Source organism: Acanthopagrus latus, chromosome 22 (assembly GCF_904848185.1).
Source record: "Acanthopagrus latus isolate v.2019 chromosome 22, fAcaLat1.1, whole genome shotgun sequence".
In the NCBI taxonomy this organism is placed as follows: Eukaryota; Metazoa; Chordata; class Actinopteri; order Spariformes; family Sparidae; genus Acanthopagrus; species Acanthopagrus latus.
This window is the reverse complement of record NC_051060.1, coordinates 17,521,250-17,549,248: the sequence shown is the minus strand read 5'-3', so window position 1 is coordinate 17,549,248 and position 27,999 is coordinate 17,521,250. Positions and strand designations below refer to the sequence as shown.

The 27,999-nt window shown below is 43.3% G+C and overlaps 1 protein-coding gene and 1 long non-coding RNA gene across 8 annotated transcripts; one reads left to right on the top strand and one right to left on the bottom strand.

Moving 5' to 3' along the window:
- Positions 1 to 37: 37 nt before the first annotated feature.
- On the bottom strand, positions 38 to 26,864 carry si:ch211-278j3.3 (E3 ubiquitin-protein ligase RNF19B). Of its 5 annotated transcripts, none has more exons than XM_037086727.1 (10): positions 26,784 to 26,864; positions 16,821 to 17,442; positions 15,549 to 16,033; positions 10,937 to 11,142; positions 10,639 to 10,786; positions 7,042 to 7,204; positions 6,617 to 6,731; positions 3,410 to 3,541; positions 2,813 to 3,083; positions 38 to 1,839 (listed from the first exon to the last, which is right to left on the bottom strand). In XM_037086727.1, exons 2-10 carry the CDS (start codon positions 16,971 to 16,973, stop codon positions 1,551 to 1,553), a joined length of 1,962 nt encoding a protein of 653 aa, XP_036942622.1. In that variant the 5' UTR covers positions 16,974 to 17,442; positions 26,784 to 26,864; the 3' UTR covers positions 38 to 1,550. The 5 variants fall into 5 exon arrangements, with proteins under 5 accessions (XP_036942622.1, XP_036942627.1, XP_036942626.1 ...); XM_037086732.1 differs by having other exon boundaries at positions 2,813 to 3,062; XM_037086731.1 differs by having other exon boundaries at positions 10,639 to 10,780.
- On the top strand, positions 1,795 to 6,776 carry LOC119012694. Of its 3 annotated transcripts, none has more exons than XR_005072570.1 (3): positions 1,795 to 1,931; positions 3,449 to 3,559; positions 6,623 to 6,776. It is a non-coding gene; the product is annotated as an uncharacterized LOC119012694 (long non-coding RNA). The 3 variants fall into 3 exon arrangements; XR_005072569.1 differs by lacking the exon at positions 6,623 to 6,776 and adding an exon at positions 4,639 to 5,969; XR_005072568.1 differs by lacking the exon at positions 6,623 to 6,776 and adding an exon at positions 3,993 to 5,969.
- Positions 26,865 to 27,999: the final 1,135 nt, after the last annotated feature.

The window sequence follows — 27,999 nt, the reverse complement described above, 5'->3', positions numbered from 1 at the left end:
TGAGGATAAAAACAGTTTGCGACAGATACAACACATGCATTGTGTCCTTCATGGTGAAATCTTTATTCCATTTCCACGCCACACAATCCGGCACAGGTTATCACGTCAGGCCCGACGTTCACCTCTCACAAGTATTTCACACTCAGGAACATAAGCAGAGCACGTATAGTCATGTATTTCTCATAAGTCATCTAGAAAGGGGTTATTAGATTTCCAGCCTGAGGTGGCATGCTGCTGTTGTCATTTTTGGTGCTCTGTGATCATTTGAGAGGGTCTTGAGTTTATATTGAATGCTCTCAGCAGCACACACTACTGCGACTACACTTCACTGCGGGTTTTGCGTGTGGCGTGGGCATATGTGTGTGTTTGTATGTGTGTGTGTGAAACTGCTTGTGTGTGTTCATGTGTTATCCTGCGTACACAGCAAGTAGTAGTAGAATCATGCAGCTACTTTTTGAATTTAAGAACTCTTCAGAAAAAAGAGTAGCTGCATTAGCGTGAGCAATTATTCACTTTTTTTTTTTTTTTACAAACTAAAGCAGTTTCTTTAAGCCTCTTAAAAGGCCGTAATCTGCACTAAAACAATGCAAAAGTGACACTGCCCCCTTTGCCGCTTCCATGGAAGACTGTGGATTTGAGAATAATATAATTAAATGGTATTTATAAGCCCTCCGGTCAGTTTTTTTTTCGAAAACACCGCCACAATGTCACAGAGCACTCGTTACTCCAACAGAGAACAACGGTTACAGGCTTCACCAGTTTTTTTTTTGTTTGGTTTTTTTTTCCCCGGGTGTCATTTGCAACTGGACTTTTTGCACAAAAACGTAATTGAACAGTGAAGCATGCATCGTCTGTTTTGAGGTTTGCCAAATTCAGGTGTGACCATCTTAAGTTACTGGAGATATTCTTCAAAGCAAGAAAAAAATTCCCCACCTTGCCTGTCTTGCATTTGATAATTACTTTAACCCTTCCTGAAACAAATCATGCTCGTGTGGGGGAGGGGGTCTGTTTATTTGTAAAGGATGTGGAAGGAGGGGAGGTGAGGTCACTAAAAGAAGTATAAGAGTACAGCCGGACAAAGATAGAGGGCTTTGTTGAATAGATTTATCATGGGGGGGGGGTCAGGTAGTGTTTTTCAGAAAGGACAACATAGAAGAAGAACAGACTGAACTAGTCAGCAAACATGCTCTCAGTCACTTCTGTTTTCACTGATGGACGCTATCCTGTCTGCCTTTCCATATGTCACCCCCCTCCGATGTTTAAATGCAATAGTCTCATGCTATTTGTCTCACACACACGCTGTCACACACTCTCACGTTTATCGTTTTTGCTCTGTCTAAAACCCGCGTCTTTCCTTAGAGGCTGGAGCTAGAAGGCAACTGGTGGGAGGGCCCCGTCTTTTTTTTTTTTTTTTTTTTTTTTTTTTTTTTTTTTTTAAAGCAGGAGGTGGCCTTGGACAAAATGATTTTCAGGGTCAATCCGGCGACGCGTCGGCTCGTAAAAAACCCGACTAGTCTTCAACCAAGTACAAAGCCTGCACCGAAGGGACCTCATACATCGTCTATTTCAAAGACCGGGTAAACTGTCTCTTCATGTCCTCCGGCGTCCCCTCCTGGTTTCTCTCTTCCCTCCTGCTCCTCTCCGTCTTCTCCTCCTTCTCCGCCCTCTCGTCGCTCCTCCCGTTCTGAGGCACACAGGTAGTCTTGGGGCGTGGACTGCGAGTGTCCCAGGGACTCCACTGACAGGCTTCGGCTAGACAGGATGCTACTTAGGCTGGACTGGCGGGCGCCTCTGGGATGGGTCTCAATTTCCACACGGACCTCGATATTGGTTCCTTCCCTGTGAGGACAGTCGGAACACGAGGAGATCAATACAAAGCTGCCAGGCAATCGAAAGTCTCTCTGACTTCAGGATTGTATGCTTAAACAAAGGTATCACACTGCATAAAAGTTTCCAATAACTAATTAAAGAACTAGACAAAGAGTCTACAGCCTTGCTAGCAGCTCTATAAGGCTGTACTTATATTGTTGCTTTGAGCTAATTGCTAGCATGCTGAAGCTCGGCTGGTCTTCCGCTAACCACATTTACCATCTCATGCCTCGTTTCCACATAGCTCTGTGTACCTTCCTCTTTATTTTTGCTTCGGTTCAGAATACCTCTTGAGTACGTTAAAAAGTTTTAGAATCTTGCATTGGATTTTAAACAAACTAGACAGAGGAAGTTAGCATGAAAACCAACCGGCTAATTGCTTGATGAATGTAACACAGTGCGATTCATGCGTGATGCTTCATGATGCGTCTTTTAACTAAATATTTTCCAAAAACTGGCCTTGTTTATTTGTCGGTGTGCATTTTTGGTTCTGTTTTTGTCTCATTAATGCACCCTACACATATAAATACAGAAAAAAATGAGGTTATCTTCTTATCTTTCCCATGTGAGGTGGTGTTTCTATCCACCCTTGCAGAAATGCATTTGCTTGCGTTGAACACAGGGGGGCACATGTTGGCACTTACACAAATCAAAACTGTTTGGAAAAGAGGCATCAGTTTAGGGCAAGAGCTTGATGGGACTATTATTAGTTTTGTTAATGTGTCCAGATTTAATTTTAGAAGCTCGTGGATCAACAACGTTATTAAAAAAAACAAGGGCATCTGTCCAAATTCTCATGCCAATCCATCCAATAGCAGTCGAGAAATCTCAGCCTGGACCAACAGACAGACTAACTTTACATCCCAAGAGCCAGAGAATCCACCTGGCTAAAAAAATCCTGCCTAAAACATAAAAAAGAGGGGTAGAAACAGGCAACATTTACCTCAAAGAAAGCGCCTGTGTGTCATCGAGATTGCTGTCAGGCACAATAACCACCTCGCAGTCTGATTGGCTGTCCTGCTTGGTGTATCCGTGGTGTTTAGTGGCTTCATCCAACTCCTCATAGCTATCTAGCTCCGGGGGCGTGGTGCTCGTGCTCGGGAGGACGCCCACTTCCTGTACACTGACTCTGACTTCCTGGACGCTGGTGTCACTGAGCGTCTGGTTGTTCTGACCCGTCCAGTGGTCACTGACTACATGAGAAAATAGAAGATCTATAAGAGAAGTTGAAACTTCATCAGATCAGGCCACGGAGCAAAAAAATCACATTGCACTTAGTACTTATGTCAAGAGTTGTTAACTACATAGTTACTGAAAGAATAGCTCAATAATTTGGGATATACACTTATTTCCTTTTGTTATTTTACTGGTTTTGCTGGATTTTTTTTTTAGCCGTGGACACAGCAGCTGTGTGGTCCCCTCTGCCTCCAGTCTTTATGCTAAGCGAAGCTAATTTTTTCCCCATCTGACACTTGGCAAGAAAGCAAACAAGCATAATTTCCCAAAATGTTAAATTATTCCTTATAAATTCTGTACTCACAGCTGGCTAAATCCTCCAGTTGTATTTTGTGTGTTTCAGGGGGCTCGCTCTGCGGTCGACACCAGCCGTTCCTACAGAGCGACATGGGGACGACCCCGTAGACGTACGTCAGCATTAGTGGCACACCCACACCTGCAGGGAAACAGAGAAGTACGAATAAAGCAATTCAGATATATTTCATAATTATCATATCCATGATATCAAAAATAATTATAATAATATATAATATTGATACTGTCTTAATAATACACGTATGATGATATTGTCTGAAGAGTACAACAGCGAGGATGTTCTGCCTCCTGAAGTCTTTTCTTTTTACGACTTTATCTGGTTGTCGTTTTCACCAGTAACTGTACCTTTTGTCTCTCTCCACCTCCCTATACTTTTATTTTGACACTCATATATGTAAAAACAAAACAAGAGACAAAACAGTCAGTAAACATGGTTAAAGACTGATTTGATTGGCAAAAGATATCTTCCAAAAATACCATGTGTTCAAGTCCCTGGTTAGCGTCCAAAGACAGTGGAACAAAAGGCATATCAAATAAATGCTTTACCATATTATTACTACAATACTCAACAGAAACACAAGAGGGAGCCCCCCCATGCATCACTGTGGACCTCACGCAGAATACAGTTGCTGATACACACTGATCCATAATGCTATTCTTGGCATATTTATGCTTTTTGTGGGAACCACCGTTTATGCTCCTCTTTCGGGGAACCTATTTCCTTTGCGAGCTTTAAAATCTATTCTCTCTCTTAATTGGAGGCAATCTAGCTTTATTAATCAATTTGATGTTTTATCTGTTTCTCTGTTGCTTGTTTTGGTATATTCATGGCTGTTACCTATGATCCTAATGTTTTATAAATCCTGATCGATATCATAGCATTCTCAGATTAAATCTGTGATCCACTGAATGTTTTCTAACCTCTATGTTTTACTGTATATTCTGTATACTGTATATTTAATGATGTTATGTTAACCAGGACGTTAACATATATAAGTATATTGATGTTTTTAATGCATTTGCAATAATCATAACAAGAGGTGGAAAGACATCCCTGCAGTGGACACCTAAAACATGAGAGACCGAGGCAAAACAGTGACCTGTTTGGCTGTTTTATGCCAAAAAAAGAACAGAGCAGAGGTCACTACTGTAGCAAAGCCAATTTTATTTCAGAAGTTCGATTTCTCCCCACTCTCTCTCCATAACCTTCACATAAAGTACCGTCAACAAGCACCCGAACCCGACGTGAGGCCGCCTCCCTGTGCTGTGTGATTACGCAACCTGCGATTGAAATAGGAATTTGGGAAAACAAAGCAGAGTGCCGACCAAACAAAGGGACATCATTAACACAGCGGGAACACTGGGACTCTATTGACTCAGCAGCAGGGTGAAACCAGGGCAAGAGGATGAGCCTGCCAGCCAAACAGTCGACAGAGAGACGAGTGAACCCCGGGAGGCTGTTTGAGTCACAGAGAGAGAGAGACGACAAGACACATCAAGATGGGGGAGCTGTGAGTGAAATATGAGAAACAAAATGACAATTGTGGTGCGATGAGAGCACAAAACATATGGCGGAGAGAGGCTGAAGTGAAAAGAGAGTGGAACATGGAGACAGGGATATGCAGGGACAGGAGGTCAGGGTGAAGAGTGCACTGCGGCTAAATGTGTGTGTGTGTGTGTGTGTGTGCATGTGTGCGAGCGTGTAAAGGGAGGGCCCATCAGTGTGCAGTACAGCGGCGGTTGCTACACTGCAGAGGGAAGCCACAGGGCTGCTAAAGCCTTAAGGATTTCTGTAACGAATTAAGCCAATGTTACCTCCAGCAGGAAGCGGCATGAGTCATCAAAATGCTACTTAGCAGTGCATGTGTGTGTGTGTGTGTGTGTGTGTGTGTGTGTTAATGTCCTCAAGTGGAATGTTTGCATACATTGCATGATCATGATTTTCATTAAAGGAATCCACCTAATCTCTTTCTAACCAAGAAGATCATCACCACTTTGATGTCTGTACGGTAAATAAAACCTTTGAAAGTAGCTTAGCTTAGCCTAGGAGCAAATCCAACAACTAGAGCCATTAAAGCTCACTGATAAGCATTTTTTTTTTTTTTAACTTGCTGTCAAGTGTAAAAGTTCTCCATTGGCATGTTTTTACACTTCAGTTTTTGTACGGATTAAACAAACGTGATATAAAGTGAGAATCTGTTAGCTTTAGAGGTTCTTCTTTATGCTAGCCTGTCACTACCCAATCTTAGCAGATGCCTGATTTGAGTGTCTCCAGCCTTGGATAGCTAGGTACGGCAACACCACTTGGACAAATCACACACAGACCTACAGTAAAACGAGACATCTGTTAAGTCGGTTTATGAGTCTGATTACATTTGCAGGTAAATACTCGAAGCCGCTGTGCATTGTTGCCTGTCTAAGCATAGCAAAGGTTTACTGTTCATATTGCTGTCATTGTGCTCCATCCAAATATCTGACCAAATTATACTTTTATGCTTTGGCAATATTGTTCTTACAATTTCCATACCAATAAAGCTCCTTGAATTAAACTGAATTGAATGGAAATTTAATTATCTAAAAAACGCTATGCTAGAACAGGCAACCACACATCACCATTCATGATAAAACATTAGCAAACGCGATCGTAATCATAAACTAACGTCTGTTCAAGATGGCAGACACACTCTTTTGCTCTGTTTGTGCTCGCTGTTGGCGGTAGCATCACATGGAAGTGGAATCTATGATCCCATCTAACTCTCTGCAAGAATGTAAATGTGTATATTTCAAAAAATGTCAAGTTGTTTTCTTATTTTAGATCTTAAATTAGATGTGTAGTGTGTGAAAAGATGTGGGGTTTTTCTCTCTTGTTGATCTTCGAGTCCTAACTCATTATTACGGAGGGGATTATTTGGGACTCCGCTGCAAGCAGCCAGGGTACTGTTCAAACCCATGTGGATTATCTTTATTTTTAATGACTTTCTGATCGACGTAAATACTGCATTTCAGATAAAACATTAAAAAATACATTTGAATTTCATATCCAACACAACCTGCTGTGTTTCAGGATATTATGGCGAATTTATCTACCAAGTTCTTCTTAAAACATATATACCTAATTCACAGCATTTCACACTTTAGTTACCCTCCTCAGTGGACAGAAGAAAAGAAGGTGACCATGCCATTGTTTGCTCCTTACCCACAGTGACAGCTGCTATGACCGGCGACACAAACACGGACATCATCACCCCACTTGCCACAGTCAAGTAGTGCTTACTTCCTGAGATATTGTTTTTCTTACAGCGACCATGGACCTGGAAGGTAATAAATAAAACATCAATCAGATAATGGGAATTCAATTTCTTCCTTGTTGGTCTCATTCTCTGCAACCACTTACACCTGCCACTTATTCATGTCAGCTAATACATGAATCCCAGCAGGCACGAGGGGAAAAAAAAAATAGCCTGTGGGACCTGGTTTCCAAATAGCCTGACCTGCATGATTCCCTTGATGACATGTTTAAAAGCTGATTTTGCATGTGTTGATGACAGGATAGATTAGATACCTATTAGATTGTCTATCAATTCACACAAGTTACTTGAAGTGACACAGGATCCACTGTACCTTTCGGCCCATGTAGATGGGTATGCCCACAATAATGACTGGGATGGCGATGCCCGCTATAAGGGAGATGACCACTGGCGCTCCGAGCAACATGCCCACCTGCCACAGAACCTTACGGGTTTGAGACCATGGCTTCTTCCCCCAGAATGTACATCCTGAGGGACTGAGACACACAGGAGACACAACAGGGGAGGTCAGACAAAAAGGTTCATATCAAAACGTGTAGCATTTTTAGCCATGCAAAGTCATAGCTCTATGTGTGGGTATGTCCTCGAGTCAGTCTGGGCGGATTAACATGAAGTTTTCCAGAGATATCAACAAGCCCATGAGGATGAATCTTACTGACTATGTTGAACTTCTTTGCAGCTACTGGGTCAGCCATGACTTTATTTCATGACTAGGCATAAACCTACTGAATACCCATTGGTTCGTAAATTACCATTTTGGAACAAGAGGGCAGATGCGGGGAGGAAATTATGACTGGATCTGACTGAGAACCCGAAGACACGCCACCGTAGCAAATCTGTCATATCACAAGGTAGCCATTTATTTTATGTTTAGCTTTATTGTCTATTTTATTCTAAATGACAACATTATTTATGAAATTAGCATCATGTTGTATTTAAGAAGATCTGAATCTAGCACTCAAGACTATAAACACATTAAGAAAATGTTTACTGAGGTAATAAATCAAGTGAGAAGTACAGTCATAATTTCATAAGCTTACATACAACCGGACTTCTTTTTGAAACCAGTGGAATGGCCCACTGCTGGAATGTTGACAGCACTTCTTCATTTGCATGATACATTTTGCAGTTGCCTCAATTGTAGCATAATTTTAGTGCTAATTAAGTTAGCTAGTTAAATGTTAGCCTCCAGCAGGCTAAACTAAGATGGTGGTGATTATCCTGCTAAAAGGGGCACTCTGTAGATGTGGAGAAGAAATTCAAACTCTGAATTTTGATATTTTCAAACATTGACAAGGTAATAATACACACGATTAAAATTGCTCTCCCAAAACTGCAAAGTGCTCCTTTAACGTTAGCATGACTGTGGGCTTTTTATGACCTCAGTAGTTTTTCAGGTTTTCTCCAGACTTCAGTCCTAATATGTACACAAACAGTAGTACAGTACAGTTTACGCTCATGTAGGATCACACACGCGTCTTCATCGCACTCGAACAGAAACATAAAACAATTTGAGTGACTATTTTTCGGGCTGCGAGCGACATCAGTGAGCACTGAAGTGAGAAGATGACAACATTAACAGTCTGTCTCATTGCTGCCGTGACATCATCACTCAAACTGAACGACCTCATCTGCATTTGTCGTGTTAACTGTGCCCTCGATTGCAGTCAATTGCAGCAACCGTTCGCACACTCGTGTGTCTCGCTGCTGTGAGATGAATGGAAAAGTCGGGTAATTTTAAGTCTGTTTGCGAGGACTCAATTCTCCTTCCCTCGATATGACATTAGGTGAAACAAGCGCTGCCTTAAATTGCCTCTTTAATCCAGCGCGAGTCTTCGGTGTTGTGGTGTAATTCTAACTGCCAGGGAGAGCGGCACAACACTGACTAATGCTGTTTGCTCATAATGAAGCGGCAATTAAACTTGTAGGCGCATCGGCGACAACGTAAGCATTACAAATAGCACCTCGGGGGGGCGACGCCGTTTCTCGATGTGTGCGTTTTGTACCGCGGTGGCAAATGTCACTTGGAGGTCCTAGAAGCCTGAGTTGGGGGGGGGGGGGGGGGGGGGGGGGGCATCATGGTGAGATAACACAACTGTGCTCTGAATGGGCAGATTTGCAGCGGGGTGCTAAAAGCGTTGCCCTTCTGCAGGATGCTCGCTGTACTACAAGGTGTGACAGACAGACAGACAGATGGGGGGACGATGGGGGGGGGAGTGTGAAAAAGACAATGCGGCACATGCAGATAGACGGAAACCCTCTTTCGCAGGCAACAGAGCAGAAGACGCGAAAACAATTACTGCATGAAAAATTCATGCATGTACACCTTTAACGCTGTAGTTAGAAACAGCCATTGGTAAAAAAATAAAATAAAACTGTCACTCCAGATCCAGCTAGTCCCGTGGCTTGAGTTACATATTCTGCTGCATGGAAATATGGAGGCAGATAGATCTGATTAATTGATGACAAGTCAGCAGTGACTCTCTTCCAGGACTGGAAAAATCAATGGAAGCCCAGGCGAACGGTTTAAAAGCGGCGCAGCCTCCCGACAATGGCATGCCGCCCGTGTCTTGCTGACTGGCTCGTTTTTTTTGTTGTTGTTATTTTTTTTTCATCTCCAGCTGGGTGTTCCTTTAAAACATACCGATGGGATAGAGGTGTGAAGCCAGGTATACTCATTGCAGTGAAGGCAGTTATCACATCCTTTCCCTTTGGGAGAAACTGAAACTGTTCAGTATCTTTCATTTGGGGAGTTGGACCTGTGCCAGCGAGCATTTTTCGCACCTCACGCTGCTGTGAGACTGGGATCAAATTCTGCTGCTCCGTCTCTTATGTGTTTTTGCGCCGCACTTTTACTGGATATCTCCCAAACACAGAGATTGTTCACTGTAGGATTATTTTGATTATCATTTTTTCTGTTGATTATTTTGAAACTGCTGTAAGCATTATTGTCTACTAAAATAGGTGTTAAATGGCTCTGTGTTCCACTGTTGGAGAGTGTTGGGTCAGTAACCCGTATCTCTTTCCTCCTGCTCATGTAGTGAAAGAGAAAAAACTATCCCTGCCCAATTTTATTCAATCAAGACAGACACCTCAATAAAGAGGCGATTCTGTCTGCACATATATTCTTGTTCTGGTACCTACCTACACTGGTGATGGCGGAATAGGGGAAAGCTACCAGTCCAGCACTCGTGCTGCCAAACAGGCCAAGCAATGAACAACGTTTGATGAAAAGAAAGAAGCAAAGGGAGCAGCCTCGAAAAAAAGAGAGGAGTCGTGCAAGTGTGGCGATGTGGAGAGGAGGGGGGGGGATTGCTAACTGCATTACAGGAAGGACAGGAAGTGAGCTACAGCGACGACAACGCTTTCTCAGCAGCTCTAACGACTTTAGTTCGATCTGGAAAATGTTGCAAATGGTAAAGAAATGTCATCACACAGCCTTAAGTGACGTCTTCAAACGTCGTGTTTTGACCCAGCAGCAGCCCAACACCTTACAAGTGACTTACAATCAACTTACATTAACAGCAACATCCTCACATTAAAGTATTTTTTGCTACGTAAATGACCTGAAAGCCGTCTGAATCTGATTTACACTGCGAAACAAAACAATGAAGACAAAAGCCGTACTTTGATGACGTAGCTAGGGATCATGGGAGATGTTGTCTTCACTGTTAAACAGCCGCCACCGCCAATGAAAATCTATCTGATGTAACGAGGCAACTCAACAGTTCTTTAACAGAAATCTAGTCATTTTGAGACATTTAATGCAGAAATGTTACATATTGTATCTTTAAATGATTTGCACATGATTACACTTGTTGATTTAATCGTTTCATGGCCTGCTATCCAGGGAAATGGAACGTGTGCTGCTGTTTAGTGAGATTTGGTGGATTTATGTGCTCATGAATACCTGAGGTAGTGCACGTCGGTGATCTCCTGCATACACAGCCAGCAGAACTGACAGGCACACACAGTGCAGTTCATGCGGTTACAGCTGCCGTCGTTGGTCTTCATGATGTAGGCACCGCAGCGAGGGCACGCTTTGATCTCCTCTGCATCTTCAGCAACAGAGTCAATGTGTTAGGGGTGACCACACCTTCTGCAATATTTGTTCAGCACAGAGGAGTAAAATAACCTGAGAAATTAAAAAAAAAAAAAAAAAAAAAGGGAATTCCGGCGCAGAGAAACAAGACAAAAGAAGGTGTCACCTCCTCCGGGTTCTTCATTGAAGACGTACAGCGTGGAGGCATCGGTGCCGCCTGACGTGTGGCGGGCTCGCTGCCGCCGGGCCTGGTCACACGTCTGGTTGGGGTGCCACAGCTGCCGACAGTGGTAGCAGAACTCCGTGTCACATCCCTCCCGGCCGCAGCTCAGCTTGGGACACTCCGCACAGCCGTAAGCTATCACCGCGTAGCTGAGGAGAGATAAGAAACGACAGGATGGATCAGGGATGCTGCACGTTGAATGATCCCTGGAGAGGATCGTTGTTAAGACACCTTTCTACTTCAGAGTTCACCCTAAAATATTCAGCCGAGAGTCACAATTTCATTCAGCGTCTATGAAAAGTCTCTCATCAGTTGCTTGTTTTTGTCATTCATTGTTGTCTACGCTCACAAACGGCGCATCTGTAGACCGAGCGCCTCAGTGAATCACTATTCAAAGAGAGACGCAACTATCTGTGGGACTAGTTTCCAGAGTTCGACACCTGAACCAGAAATAACTCACACCTTCAGATCCGGAGCAGTCATTATGACGATTACAAGGAGCCTGACGCCTGTGGACCTAATCTCGCTCCTCAGAGGGGCGCATTAACATACATTTTAATATTCAAAAGATCACGTGATTAAGGATCAAACATGAAAGTAACCGCAAGTGGTTCGCAGAGGCCTTCAGGATCCAGGCGGTGATGCTCTGCTGTGAAGTATTTGAAAAGCTCCTTCAATCCTTTTTTTTCCCCTTTCGGTACCTCCTTACGTGGCTTTCAGCTTTGCACACACACACACACACACACACACACACACACACAAGAGGATAATTAGACTGCTGCCTGGGTTTGGTGTCAGACCAGAGTTCTGACGTCAAACGCTTTCGGCTCGTGGACAGAAACATTCACAGGTATCAGTGTCTGTCTTTATGAGAGAAACCAGCCCTAGCTTGATTATTTAGATCTTACACGTCCTCCTCCGTCACGCAAAAGATGTTTAAAGAGGATCTGACGGGACATGAAGCGAAGGCAGCGACGCCATAGGCTGCTGATATCACTCAAATCAGCTGAATTTGACTCGACAGGCGGCGCCGCACTTTTATTTCTCGCCCCCTGTAACAGAATCATAGATGCTGTGGATCAAAGTTGCAGTGAAAACACATCCTTTAATCATTCTCAACGATCCCTCCCAGATGTGCTTCTAAAACATCTAAAAATCCTCTGGTTTGAATAGCATTTTAAATGTGATAGGGTTTTCCCACAAAAAAAAGATCAATAAGCAATAATCTACTTATTCTCCCTCATTGAAAAAAAACATAATTCAAAAGACTCATTCAGAAGTTGCCCAGTAAGATCACTTTCAGTGTGTCTGCACAGGAGGTTTCAAGTTTTCACATCACATTTGTGTACAATGTGTTAAGTTATACACCGGATCGTGACCTTACAGGCTGGTTCTGACGTCAGAATCCTGCTCGTACGTACACATCTTAAACTCTGATTAAAAGCGAGCACAGAGACACGTTCCCCCTTCAGCAGATGGATGTGGAAACAGTCTACTAATGTTGAACTCTGCATATAGATCAGTGAAGCGCAAACATCCAGATGAAGTATTGTAAGCAAAACACACTTCTGTCTTAGTGGAGCTTTGGAGGAACGTTATGCCGGGCGGGTTTCTTTTCTATTTGTGTGTTTTGGAAGGCACACTAATTGCATAATAAAGAATTCAATAACCTTAGTAAGACAGTGTTCTTGCTTTAGATCTGGTAGCCACAAAAACAGAGTGAACTGTTATTAAGTGCATAGTTAAGTGCTGACAAATGCATTGAAAGTCTTATAAGATGCATTTAATCTGATAAATTGCCTCCAGTTTTGTCATTCAGTGGCTTAGTTGCGTTGTGGGTAATGTAGCCGGCAGGTTTTGAAAAAGAAGATGAACGTGTGGAATAAAGACGGTGATATCTCTGGTTCTGATGTGTATCTTACCAATTATTTGTACACTGTCTATAATGAGTCCAACAGTGCAAACAGAGTGGAATTACAGACCAGTGGACACCAGCTACGGTGAATCAGCTGAAGTTAAATTATCTACACATTTATCATTTGTTAATGATGCTTATTTCAAAGTGTTACAAGGCTTATAATGACATAAAAAGGGAGGTCAGGTAAACTCAACAGAAGTGCTTTTAATGCTATTATAAGCAATTATAAGAAACTCATAATGCTTTTTATTGAGGTCCTGTGTTAAGTGTCTAAAAACTCTCAACAAGCACTTAGAAATTTTAAGTTCATGGCGCTATTATATCACTTATATCGTCTTATTAACACATAATAATGGTAGTAACCATCTTTTAGGGACTAATAAGTTCCCTATTACCTATTAGTTAATGCTTATTACAAGGATTTTAATATAAAGCATTACTAAAACAACCTATAGTCAAACTATATTTGCAGCTAAACCTGACTGACTGTGCACATACATAGATACATGAGTGTGGACAGAGCACACCGTCTCATAGCCAACTTAATCTCCGGCTAAGCTTCAGCCACTAAGACCTCTAAGAATGTGTGTATGTTGGGAACATGAGAATATACAAACCATAACTGTGAGTGACCGCTTTACATAACAGGTCAATGCTTCAAAGGCTCTCTCATGAGGAAGCTGTCAGTCATTTAAAACTTACTACACCACTGACCTCCACTCATAAACTTTAAGATGTGAAATTCTGCAGATGCTGCAGATGAAGTCGGTCTCTCGTTTCACTGCGTTATATTTAATCCGCCACAGCATCGGCCCGATTGGCAGAATTGATTTTTTTGCTCCGCTCGTTCATCACGAGCAGACCGTGAGAACCGACAGTCGGGGAGACAGATGGTCTACCACCGACTCCTGAACCCTGGATCATACGTGCTTCTGACCACAAATATTCGCCCAACAGCCGCGCACACACACACATTATGATTTCCCGTCATCAGCGCGATCCTGTTTCACCATCCACGAACGTGGAGCCGATCCAGCAACGGATCGGTGTCTGCACACGTTGTGGAGAAAAAGATGAGGGTTCGCTCAGAACACGTCTTGTGGTTGCGTTGCATTGTGGGGTCCATAAATAAAATAAAAAACACATCTCCAACTCTTCAACTGTGGAGTTCTTCCTGTATGATTCATGATTATGTCTCACATCAATTATAAATTGATGTTCCGTGATGGCATGAAGTCCCCAGGAAGAAATGAAAATGTGTAGAATTGTCCCAGGAATAAAAACCAGGCACATCCCCGGTAACTTTCTGAATTATTCCTTTAACTCCCAAAACAACAAGTATTTGGTTTTGGGTTGGATTCTCGATGAGCTGCGGTTATCGGAGCACAGAGGCTCGCTTCATCACTCACACACAGTCTGTTCTGTTTCAGGATCTGCACAATATTTTGGTTGCATCAAAATTTGAACAGCCTCGGGACGCATGAAATGCTCAAACTGACTCTTTCACATGCTGTCAGCTCATCTTTTCAGTGCCCAGTCAATCATTCTGACACTGGAAACACTCCTCCAGTCTTGTGTCTTACAACACGAAGATAGTGGTGGGATGACAGGGAGTTTGACAGGAGATGCCATTTTGAAATGTTGAATTAGGGCCCTTGTGTGTTTCTTAAGGTAATTGCAGTGCGTTTGCCACTGGAGGACTCAAGATGACAGTAAGGAAGGACATTTTTCTTAAAGTGTATGCAATTTAGAAGGCCTTTATTTTCATTACGTGCGCCTCTTCCTCTCCCTTGTTCAATAATCTTCTCTCAGTGTTAACCACAGAGGTAGAATGAGTACTCAGATCTTTTACTAAAGCAGAAGCAGCAATACAAAGAATTACCAGTGTTAATTTAAAAAGGAACAATAGATTAAAAAAAAGAACTGAAATTATCTGTTTTGATCTTTTATTTTCTTTCTTTCCAGATGTTTATTACTGGAAACTTACCTTTTTTTGTTGATCTTTATTTGAAGTTAATACTAATACAATTAAAAGTACAATATGCAATACATTTGGGGCTGGAATGTAACACTTTACTCAAGTACTGTAAGTAAAATGCTGAGGTACTTGAGTATTTCCATTTTCTTACTGTGTGCTTCCACTTCAAGGTATTTTAAAGGCAAATATTGTACCTTTACTCCACTACAGTTATCTGAACTTTAGTTAGTAGTTACTTTTCAGTACTTTTCGAACTTTATATACATATACATATATACATATATGTGTGTGTGTGTGTGTGTGTGTGTGTACTTGCACTTTTGATACTTTCGTACACTTAATATCAGGTACTTTAAATGCTGTTTATATGGGTGCCTTTCCCTTTGCCAAAGTAATTTATGGAACATGGCTTTACTTTTACTCGACTATGACTATTTTTCTACATAAACTGAATACATTTGCCCCAATATCAAATGGAGTAGAAGTACACAGAAGCAATGTACTTTTCCATTCCTTTTCTACATTTCCACCACTGTTTAACCATCATTATACCAAATAAAGGAAGAAAAAACATTTATTTGCCTACTCATGATTTCTAAACAAACATTTTCGGGTGTAAATATACATAAAAAAAACATTTGTGTTGGTCTGATTCTCACCTGCAGTCAGGCGCAGGGCACCAGCGTGTATCTGGATCAGCAGCCAGGAAACGTCTCAGCTGGTACTCCTCGAACCTCTCCAGCAGCGCCCGGTCATCCAGGATGGCACGGACGTCGAGCGGCGCCAGCGTCTCGGGGCACTGCGGGCACGCGATGCACACCCGGCTCTCCGATATCTCAATGCGCAGGTACTGGCGGAGGCAGTCGGAACACGTCCGGTGGGAACAGGAGGTGAGTCGTGGGAAGTGGCAGCGGGGCTGACTGAGCAGGCACAGTGGGCACTCCTCCAGGTGCTCGTCCAATAGCTGCTCCTGGCTGGAGGAGGAGAGGGACAGGACGCCGGTGGAGCCGCTGCTGGCCGCGCCCGCGCACTCGGCTGTGGCGGCGCCTTCCTCACCTGCCTCAGCCGCGGCCGGAGGGCCTCCTCCTTCTCCTCTTTCTCCTCCAGAAACTCTTGATTCTCCAGCCTCTTCTGCTGTGAGGTCCTGTGACCAATTACAGAGCTGCTGATCCACCACATCACATATAATCAAAATGGTCTCATAAACAGAGTGAAAAAGAGAGACTGGTGAGGAGTTTTCTTTGATTCTGAGAAGTAAATGAAAGCAAATGGAACATCTTTTACTATTCCAGTGAACATCAGAGTAGACGGGTGTGCATGCAGGTGGAGTTCCTTTGTATTTGGTGTACTCGGTTTCTTGGCAACATCATTTCTTGAAATCGGCAATTAATTAAATAAACACTCTAATGGATTCGGGGCTATAACAGAATGGGGGAGAGGGAGGAAGCAAGCAGAAGCTAATACATCCAAAGTTAATGATCTACAGCCTCTGTTCAGCTTCTCTCTTACACAACACTTTGTGAGATGTGTTAATTTTGGCAACAAAACAAGATGTACTAAATGTTTCAATCTTACTTCCAAAAAATGTTATATAAGCACAGAAATATTTTCTGATTTCACCTTCTGACTTTATACATGGAAGGATAATCTGACTCCCATTAAATAGGAGGAGTAGTTTTTACTTTAAAAGCTCTTGAAATCATTTGTATACTACCATCTGAATTGTGTTTTAACAAAATTGACGACGTCAAAACAGGTTTCGGGTTTCAAGCAGCATTTCCTTTGTGAAAACCATAAATAAACAGACACATCAGTACATTTTCAATCTGAAACTGGAAAGTATTTTTTACAAAAAGTACTTACATTCTTCCTCCTGAAGCCAAAACAAAACTTGCAAAGATCACCAACAGCACTCCACGCCTCATTCTCACCTGCTCTGGATGCTCGCTCGGGGTCAGAGTGATGGCCACCTCCTCCTTGGGCCAGGCTTCCACGGGCCTCTCGGGTCTCGGCTCCGATTTGGGCTTCCTGCTGAAGAAGTTGAGGAAGCTGAGCGGCCCCGTCTGCTGCTTGGGCCTCTTCATGGTTAGTGACTAGAGCGGGAGCAGCAGCTGAGGAGGGCAGGCCAACGACCATGAGCAGGATGCAATGCGTGTGTGCTTGCGTTTGCAAATGTGAGAGTGTGTGTGCGTGTGTGTGTGTGAGAGAGAGAGTTCGCGTATGTGTGTGTGGGTGGGTGAGCACAGCGAGCTCTCACGGCTTGGAGTCTTGGAACTGGGCGGCTGCTCTGCTGACTGTGGGAGGAAGAGCTGGAGAGATGGAGAGGTAGACGGCGGGGAGGAGGTAATCCCTGCCCGAGGGGAGCATCACTAATTTGGAGCCTTTCCGAGGACTGGTCATGTGATTCGCTTTGTCTCTCCTCTGTCTTCGTTCTCTCCTCCTCTTCCTCCTCCACCTCCACTGCAGTTCCCTCAGTCTGAGCTAGTCCTGCACCGGCTGACCGTCCTTCATCGTTTTTTTAGACCTCCTCTTCACCGCTAGCAGCCTGTTAGCCTGGAAACAAACATCGCAATCATGACTAAATGACAGTGAATCAGACATGATGGCATGCGCACGCTGCCACTTTTGTCAGAAAATGATGCAAAAAGAAGTCCTGACATGAAAAATGGAGCCGCTCAACGCATCAGAGGGCGACAATTCAGTGCAACTATTCATCAGCTTTCAGTGGGATGACATCATCATGATTTGATTACAATGAAAAATGTGAAAGTGGAATATAAAAAGCAAAAATATAAATATCAAAAGTTTGTTTAATGTACTAAAATGGACTGATTTCAGGAAATATTACATATTGATCTAAACCAGTGGTGAACAATCAGGAGATCAAGACACCGGAGAGGTTACATCACCGTCTGAGAGCTGCAGGTCTGTGTGTCTGTTTGACTGAGGGCAGAGTGAGCAACACACACACAGAGCAGAGAGGCTTTATTCTCACAAAATCTGTGAGAAAAAAGAGGGCTCTGGCCGACAGCAACCAAGCAATCCCACAAATGACACCTCTGATGGGTCAAAAAAAATGGGTAGGGGACTGATGACGATAACCTCATTTCATAAAATATTTAAAGTGACCGGTCTGTAGCATGTAGGCTAATCAGCAACAGCTTGCGTCACTTCATAACTCGCAGTCTTGTTGCCTTTTGAACTTTCATTCTCTTTTGAACATAATTGATGTAGAGCAAACCTCTCCATGAACCCAGTGGACATGAATATAAATGCTGTCCATGAACTTTTCCCCTCTGGTTGCTAGTCCTATGACGGAGCAACAACAGCAACAAGAACATTTACACAAAGAATCAGATGGTTCAGTCTGTGTTGTGACTAATGAGGTTTCATTTATTGTATCTTCATCATCAATAGCAGCTGTTCAATACCTAATTAATGCTAAACTACTAGTGTGTGAGGAGGCCATCTACTACACATAACAGCAAGCTGTATTGTGTTTGCCTAGTCTCACATATTAAGTCGAAACCTGAGCAGATACAATATGAGGAGCTCATTTAAAATCTGACCTTTCAATAATGTCACAAAAATAGCTATTTAAAAGCAAGCTGTGCCATTTTACTCCCAAATATCTGCTAAAAATCCTCACCGAGAGTTATTTTATGTTATAAAATTGAACTGGAAACACACCGAGGGGTTTGGAATCTCCGTGACCCGTCCTGCCCGTCACACAGCCTCCGACATGAACAATAAGGTCACAGGCATGAGACACAAAGAGCAGATGGATGAGGGAGTTGTGACTGGTATGACGGAGAGGACCGGGGGAGAATGGAGGGTGAGGCGGAGGAGATGCGGTGATAGACAGCGCAGACAACTCATTCTGTCTCCATTAGGCAGCAGAGGGCTTTCATAATCAGGCCCAGAGACCAAAGAGAGCAAGAGGTGATTCATGCAACCCCAGACCAATTAAAAGATGTCGCCATACTGGCACGATGTCAAATCAGACCATAGAAATATGATACAATTATAGATTATCATCTATTTAAAGAACCGTTTCATGATCTGGAGGACGAAGAAAGATAAATATATGATCTTCACTTTTATATCAAGCCGACCGTGATGGCCAACAGCAAAGTTCAGGCTACAGGAGCTATATGCTTCATCATTCTTTTAACAGGGATGCACAAAAGAGTCTGGATTTATGTAACACTGCAGTGCCAGGACCGCCTCCCTGTATACAGAGAGTTAGAGTTGTATTTATATTCTATTCTTGCGGATATGTTCAAATCGTCATGAATAGCAGGCTCGTCTTGCAGCAGCACATCATTATATATGATAATTTTAGAGTAAAGAAAATACATTCTTGCCCTTTGGCACCATAAACTGACGATTAGTGTTGATATTTTAGATGCAATGCATTTTCCTTTTCAACTGGAGCTCTGCTGAGGCGCTGCATCTCTGTGTTTAGCTGCGATACATTTTGGCCGAAGCATCATAACGCAACAAAATCACAGAAACGCAGGGCACACGGCAAACAGCTGTTTCTGTGTATTTCATGCTGGAATTACCTGTTAAAACAGCCTTTTGTGCAAGCTTAGAAAGACTTAAAGATCCTCTTGGAAGGCATCTGCTGGCAAATCTCTTTAGAAATGTAAGAAACAAATATTTAATAAGTTACCGGGGAAAAACAGCTCAATAATAAACAAGGCGAGGGAGCAGAATCAATGAGTCGTTGCCACGGAAAAGCATGTCAGGAAGACCAAGGAGTCTTAAAGGGCAAGATAAAATATCAACATCTATGGAAGCGAAACAAAGATTCCAACATGTAAGGGAGGCCTGTTGCCATGATAACTACTTTTGTAAAAAAAAAATTAAAAATTAATGACACTATTGTGTTGCTAGACATCGGAATTGTAGCATGAAACAACATAAAAATAGAGACAAATCTAGCGATAGGATCTGACCGGCGCTGACCTCGGTCAACATGTGGACATTCTGACCCATGTCTACCTCTTATTACATCAGCACTCAGTACTCAAGGGTCAAACATCAGGGTCGTCATTTTGAGCTCAACTACACACCTGTAAAGTTTCCTGACTGCACCAAACAAATGCTGCCCAGGGGCGTAAAGTGTGAGGGGGCAATCTGTCTAATGGTCAGACCACACCTGTCAAGTTTCAAGACCGTATCTTGCATGGTTGTGATGTTATTACACTGACAAAGAACCGCCGAAGGACTCATAAAAACCTGGCAAGGTACTCCAAACTGCTTCTGTGGTAGCTCCTGCTGCAAAAGGTGTTTTCAGGGCCACATTTTTGCCCTGATGACACAGACTCACATGGTGAAAACGTTATCAGCCGAGCAACCAAGATAACACAGAGGCAGCACAGAGGACGTGATGACTGAGTCACAGGTACAGTATCCATACAGCTCTTACATACTGTTCCCTGCCATGAGAAATTCTCCTCAGTGATGGTGGAAGTGGCAGCAGCAGCAAATCGTTATTCGACAGTCTTTCCCTTCATTCCTCTATAACATGACCATCAAAAACCTAGCACACCGGTAACTCTTTACTTTTCCCAGCTTTCAGTGAATGAAAACTGTCTCCAGTAGTTACTTAATTTCAAGCTCGAATCTCTCAAGGAAACTTTTGTTTGCAGACTTAGAATATAAAGAAACAACGCAGCGCCGGGCTTCTGTGTCGAGTAAAGTCTCACAGGCGAGGAACTTTCCCAGCACCAATTTGCAAAGGGCTCAGTCCTCCCTCTGCATGGTTTTTTTTTGTTTAATATTCCAACAAACACAGCTCTCTCTGGACACAGATCGCCTTGAATTTCCTTCCTCTCCATATTCCACCGGCCGACTCTCTCAACCAAAGCGCCGAACCTCTGCGATGAACACACACACACATGCTGCTCTGCTGTTTATATATAGGACTAATTCCCACATATGAACACATCAAACGAACACACATAACACCTTCAGGAGAGCTCGCGGCGAACATACCGCCTTTACACAGTCACATGTACACACGCTCAAGCACACACAGGCACGCCGATTCGTGTACGATTGTGTTGCTCAGTCTGGATTTATCGCTCAACGCTGACAAAGACGAGCGGCAGAGTAATTAAACAACACAATTAGCTGCCTAACAACTTAGATGTGTTGTAACGGCGAGGGGATGCTTTCCATCGGCATGTTCAGAACCGTGCACAGGCTGTTCATTTGAAATCACATTCTATAAAAGATCGTATCAACAGGAAGCGATACATGCAAACAAAATGGAATCTATACGCACACAAACATAAACGATGGAGGACTTTGAGAAGTTTCAGGGTTTTTTTTTTCCGAGAACCACAATTCATTTTCAGTGGAGCCAATTTTAAACATACGTGCAATTAATCTGCTTTAAGACTAGACCGATTTTTACATGACATTATACAAACAGTGTTTTATCTGCTGAGCATTTCCTGTGTTTTTGGCACCAAAGGACCAAATGTGAGCTAGTTCCGGGCCATACATGGTTGCCAGATTTGACTAAGATTTAGAGGATCAGACTTGGGTCGGTTTGGGCCCAAATAGAAATACCACTCAGACTAGTTTTGGACCGGTTACGTTTCTCATCGGCCCAAATATTCTGGCGAGACAACCCGAGATTACTTTTGAGATAAGCTCGCCCAAGTAAAGCCAACGCTGGGCCGAGCACTTTTATTCTCTTTCTTTTTCTCTTCAGCATCTGACTTATCACAGATAATGTTCTCTCACTCCAGTCACCCCGCTCACAATCTGTGCAGAGCATCCGTGCATTGTTACAGATCCTCATCATCATCATCCTGAATCAGATCGCCTATCCATCAGAAAGCTGCAGAAACGAGGACCACTGACATTTGAATTAGGTTGAATTATGTGGATGCAGAGATGGAAATGGCAGGCGAAGGTTCCTGACAATGAGACGCTGTTTGTCTTCTGCTGTGATACAGACGCGATAAACTGTTCCTGTTTAGGCTGACTCAAGGTCAGCGTTAGCTACTGAAACAAAGTCATGAGCAAAACTTGTAACAACAAAACTTGTGGGACATTTCAGCCTCACTGACCTGCAGAGAAGGGCAGTCATCACAAAGATGTTTATGGACAAAGAGCTTCCTGTTTACTCTATCATTGTGGCTCCCACACATTGGGAACATGTGAAGTAATACTCAGCAGGAGATTAGTTATACAGGTCTTGCCTTGATTTAAACACACATAGTGTAATTTCTGCCTCTAGAGGTCTCTCAATCAAAACAGTGAACAAAGAAGGGGAGTTTGATGATGTTGTGAAGAAGCGTGGGATCATGAGAGTTGTTTCCTTCCATCTTAAACAGCCACCATCGCTGATTAAAACTGTATTTTCATCTTTAGTCACATCAACCAGCTTCATCTACCTGGAAGTTGTAGCAACAGGTAGCCAAATAAAACATGCTACCTTGAAATAAATGACAGATTTCTCAGGGTTTATTGTTGTAAAACATATGGGATAATATAAGTATACAACTTAGCAAAATACAGATCAGTGGAGTAATAGATTTTAGACATTCTCATGCCGAAATGTTCCATATTATAATTGTACATGAAAACCTGAGTTAAAGCAGCACAATGTAACTTTTAAGGGTGTAATATGTAAGTAAATATTATATTCACTCTTCTCAAAACAGATAGGTGAAAGGATATCACCAAAGTAACTGCTAACGGCTGCTAACTTAAGCTCTCGCTAACTAGTTAGCTCAGTTAGCTGTGCAGCTAGCGGTCTGGACTGGGAGTTTCTGGAACCGGGGCAGCGTTGGTGTTTACATTTCTAGTGCAGGAGCTCCAGTAGATATTTCTGAACATCAAAAACTGTTATTTCTTCACAGTTTGTAGATCATTTTTTAATTTTCCCCATAGAAAATTTTACATATTCTACCTTTCAAGCATTTGTGGAGAAAGACAAGAAAAAAACGTTCAGATGCTGAACAAATGTCTACTTTGAAATGTTCACAAAAGTTTAATAGTGTGAGTCCATCTGTGGTTTCTGAATTCAAACTCAAAACTGTCTTCAATGCCACTGCCATATGAATATGCACGACAAACACATCTCAAAAGACTGCTGAAATGTAACAAACGAGAAAAATCGTTTTATCTAAATGCACCAAGCACTATTACCCAGCATGCAAATGTTTGAGCCTCAGCTAACCCAAGAACTAATTGGTATCAATCTGAAGACAAGAGCAAACGCAGGCACTTAGATTTTTGTTTGTTTATCACAAGTTTTATCGTCGCTGCGATACCGGACGATGTTATCACACACTGCAGGATTTCCTGTTATTTCTCTGGAAGCATTATGTTAAACAAACTTTACGACCTCTCTTTAAATACATGTAATGACGAGACCGTCTGTCCTGCTTTCTTTAATGTTCTCCCTCAGAAGGCTCGAGGGAGAACACAGTTGACAACATGGACACAGATGCTACTCAGAGAGAGAGAGAGAGAGAGAGAGAGAGACAGAGACAGCGTACATGTTCAGTTTGCAGCTTCGTGGTTTTCTTCCCTCGTGAATGAGCGTGTGTGTGTGTGTGTGTGTGTGTGTGTGTGTGTGTGTGTGTGTGTCTAGAGTATACACTGTAAAATGCTCCTGAGGCCAAAGACACACTTAAAGATATGACCTCCCCTCTTTACTCTATAGGCTGCCGGCGCTCCTTTGATGGTTTTCCCTCACACAGCAGAGAACTGCCGGCCTCAGAGAGCGAACAATCCGGCGACACAGACTGCACAAGATTTCAAATTCTTAAGGCGTCTCAGGGGGATTACAGAGAGAATTAAAGGACAAACACAAAATCTGCCCTGGAAGTTTATTTTTCTGTGCCAAAGCACAAAGGGCTTAATCGCTAATTCTAACTAATTCACTTTTCTTTTTTTTCTTTTTTTTTTAAATAACCATGATAAAACTATAAGCTCTCATCAACTGATGCTTCATACCAAAATCATAACCTGCTGCTGCTGCTGCATGGTGGCACGTTTAAAAAGTTAAAAAGCCACACTTCTGACAGAAACCCTCCCTGTGTCTGCAGTCAGGGGGGTATCATGATCACTGCGTATGTCTCGGCAGCCTGATGGCGGTGAAGAAAAGTGTTAACCGTCTCGCTCAAGAGGACTCCAGCAAGATGGCTGATTGACCTTGTGACCCGCTCGAGCGTCTCCGGACAGAATGACACCTCGTTCGTGTAGCTACACCGGCACGCACACGGAAAAGAGAGGAGCTTTGAGCACACGTCTCAGGCTTAATTCACAGCAGCGAACCCCTCATTTTTAATTCATTTCCAACAGGCGAAAGTAAACCGATCCCTTGGCAAACGACAACGCCGGACACCATTACATAATGTACAAAGGTTTTGGCTGCAGCCTTGTTTTCTTACCTACTGACATGATTCAGCAGGACTGACTCACACCAAGGTCCATCTGACAACAGAAACAGCACGCAATTCCGTTTCTACAGAGCATAGACACGTTTTGAGTCTGCACAAAAGGGGCATCCCCCTGATTTTACATATAAATAAAAGCTTAACTCTAATGATGTCGCCATTTTTCATTTTTCAAGGGACGTGACACACCAAACCGTGATCGGCAACGAAGGCAAGCTGTCGTGTTGCCTCCCGTCACGCCCTGTCTTGGCCAAAAAGCTGGACTTGAAAACAATGCAAAGACTACAGCCGTCAGCCATCTGTGTGAGGGGGAATACCACTCCATGCTGACAGGTGGCAGTAGTCTGAATTTGTCATCCAAAAAGGGAAAACAGACAACTCAGTACAGCGGATATACAAACTGTTGTTGGGAGAAAACAGTGTTTGGTTATCATTTTCGCACCACTCCCGCTGATATAACAACCTGTGATCTGATACAAAAGTTGCTAATGGCAATGTCGGACCTCGGAGCCCTGGATAGGCTCAAGCCACCTTCCCTTTCTTTTTCTGTTTGTCTTCTCATTTACTAAATTATGTATTTAGCTTAACAGCAACTCGGTAATCTCACAGTCATGGGCCATCGGGTGCAAAAAGTGAGGAGCACACCTTTAAAACTAAAGTCCCGGCGGCTCAATGACAGCTCAGACACTGGCCGGCAGCTTTTGTCAGAAAGTGTCCAAGTGGTTAGATCAGTCTCGATGTGTGGTACAAAGTACAGAGGCATGGAGTTCCAGAGACCGAGCAGGAAAGGTCAAATGAAACTACTGCAGCTGAAACAAATTTAGAATATCTTGTCCTCTGTTGCTCCCATGCCTTTTTTTAGATAATCTGTCTCTTCTCAGTCCCAAAAACGTACGGAAGTCCAACACTAAATGACTTACTAACTGGTTCATAGTGAAGCAGCTTGTACTGATTGTATCATTAATTTATCTAAAGGTGACTTAAGTGAGATGAATGCGAAAAAACACTGCAGTAAACTGCAGTAAAACACTTTAAAGGGGTGATGATCTATAACGTTCTGAGTTAACCTGAATAGATGGTGACTTGTATGTCAAGGAGATATCATATTAAATCATAACTATAGCCTATTGTGCTTTGAAACAAATGGGAGCTCGTGACTTAAATGTCCTCTAAACAAGTGTTTACTGCATTCCTCCAATCTGGACAAAATGTACGACAGGGAATCCGACACCTGAGCAAGTCCTTATTAATTTCGCAAAAAGAAATACCTAGAGGTTCGTGCCCATATAGTGAGGCGTTCTGCCTGTTGATGACAGCTAAAAAAATGACAATGACAGATGGGATTATTACACAACCGGCATCTGCCCTGAGGCATTCCCATCTCCTTTGAAATGCCAAACAGGGAAGAAACGGGACACCTAGTTTGTTTGTTTTCTTTTCTCTTTTTTTTTTTTCTCCTTCTGGATGTTGTCCTCTGAATGAACCGTGTTACCACAACCCTATGATCTCCTCAGCTTTTGCGGCGTTTACCGTGGACACTTGTTAACAAGCTGTTGCTCTGCAATCGCTGAACGGAGGTCAGTTTTCCAGTTCCGATCGTGGAGCCCTGCCTTTTGCAGAGGAGGGGGGGAAAACCTGATGATACACCCTATTAAATATCTCTTCACTGGACATGAGCCCACATCGGCAATGCGGGTTTCAGAGGCATGAGAGTGACCTCAGCCTGCCCACACACACACACACACACACACACAAACACACACAAACACACACACACACACACACACACTGGAGCCAACTCCAAGGCATCCCTGACCAGAATCCTCTGTTTCTGCACCATGTGGTGCTCAACACTGAGTCTAAGTGACCTCTGGCAGCCTGTAGCTTGCTTTATAACACTGTATAACCACGATACAGCCTAGAGGATCTGCTTTTACGTGATATTATATGATAGTTGCCTGTGTTAGTGTGGAATGTCATAACAGTGCTGCACCTCCTCCTGGTGTGTTTCAACTCTCTGCAGATCAGGATGAATAAAACAAGTGCTGTCGAACAAATTATCCAAATGAAGCTTAAAAGCAGGCATATGTCCTAAAAAAAACAAAACAAAACAAAAAACTGGGATGCACTTGTATATTAAAGGTGTTATAAAAGCGCATTAATCTAAGCAGCCGTGCGTAATCTCTATATGCATTTAACATGAAATAAAAAAAAAAATCATACTTCCATGTTAATCACTCAGCAGAGGTCTGCTCAGGGCATCAGTGTGCTCTTGCAGGGAGTGGCATGTTTAACGGAGCTACGTGTTCGCGTTCACCTCCACCTCCGCGGACCCTTCGGCGGACACCAGGCGGGGTGATGGCGACGGCAGCGCCGCGTGATGAGACGAGACGCGCGTTCGCAAAAGTCCGCAGATAAAACACACCACAATAATATTCCATTACGTAAACGGCCTCTTACCTCTCCGCACGGCGCCTTCTCCTTTGCAGCGTAGGATCAACAACTGGCTCCTCCCCTCGAGGACCAAACAGTAGCACAGAGATCACCCCAACCCGCCCCCCCTCCCTCCCTCCCCTCCACCCCTCCCACCTCGACCAACACCACCACCAGCAGCAGCAGCAGCACCAACCACCACCTCCGTCCCCCAGTCTCCTCCTCCTCTTCCTCACTGCCGCACAGACAGCATGTCCGACCGTCGAAGCGCGCAGACAAGGGCGGGTTGGTGATGGCCGGCGCAGAAGAGGAGAGGAGAATCCGCGGTGAGGTGAGGAGGAGAGATGTCTTCCCCCGGTGGTGCAGCAGCAGAAGCAGCAGGACTGATGATGGCTGTGCTCCGCTGTGCTGTGCTGTGCTGTGCGGCGGCCTGAGGGGAGGCACACTGCAGTGACATGAACCAATGGGATGATGACGCACAGTCCCAGGATCTCCTATTCATAAATGCCCATAAAAAAAAGAAAGAAAAAAATCAGAGGGGTCTCACATGTTTTCAGTGCCAAGTGTACACACACACACACACACACACACACACACACACACCATATGCTTTCAGGTTATCACCAAGGCAACCAAAGGTGGCATGATGTTTTGGCTGATCGTTTGAAATTAAAGGTGCAATATTCATAATATATTATTAGCATATAAAGTGCTGTAGATGAAAACATTTAAAGGTGCTGTTTGTAAGAAAAGCTGATTTTTGCGTCTCATTCCCAACTCGTCCAATACTGACGTACTGGGATTGTAGGTCTCTATATCCCAATGCGTCAGTATTTGAGGAGTTGAGTTACAAAATTAACTTAAAATTATCAGCATGATGTGGGAAGAAATATAGCAGTTTCGACGCCGTCACTGTAGTTAGCATGCTGACCATCGAGGCCCCAAAGTTCCTGTGCTAGCTGTGTAAACCAGTGCAGGCTGCTAGATGCACAGCTAACTGAGCTAACAGCAGTTTACTGTTACCCTGATGACGTGCTGTCCCCTTAATTTGTTTCAAACATGAGTAGGACAGCTGATTAACTGTTGCATAGTTTGCCTTTAAAAGATGCATCTGACAGGTGAATGCCAGCAAGAATGAAAGATGAGAGAAAGGTCAAACACACACACACAAACACACATTGCCTCCATTGATGTCAAACTAAATAGCATTGTGGGTAATTTGGGGAGAAAGAAGAATGAGGGT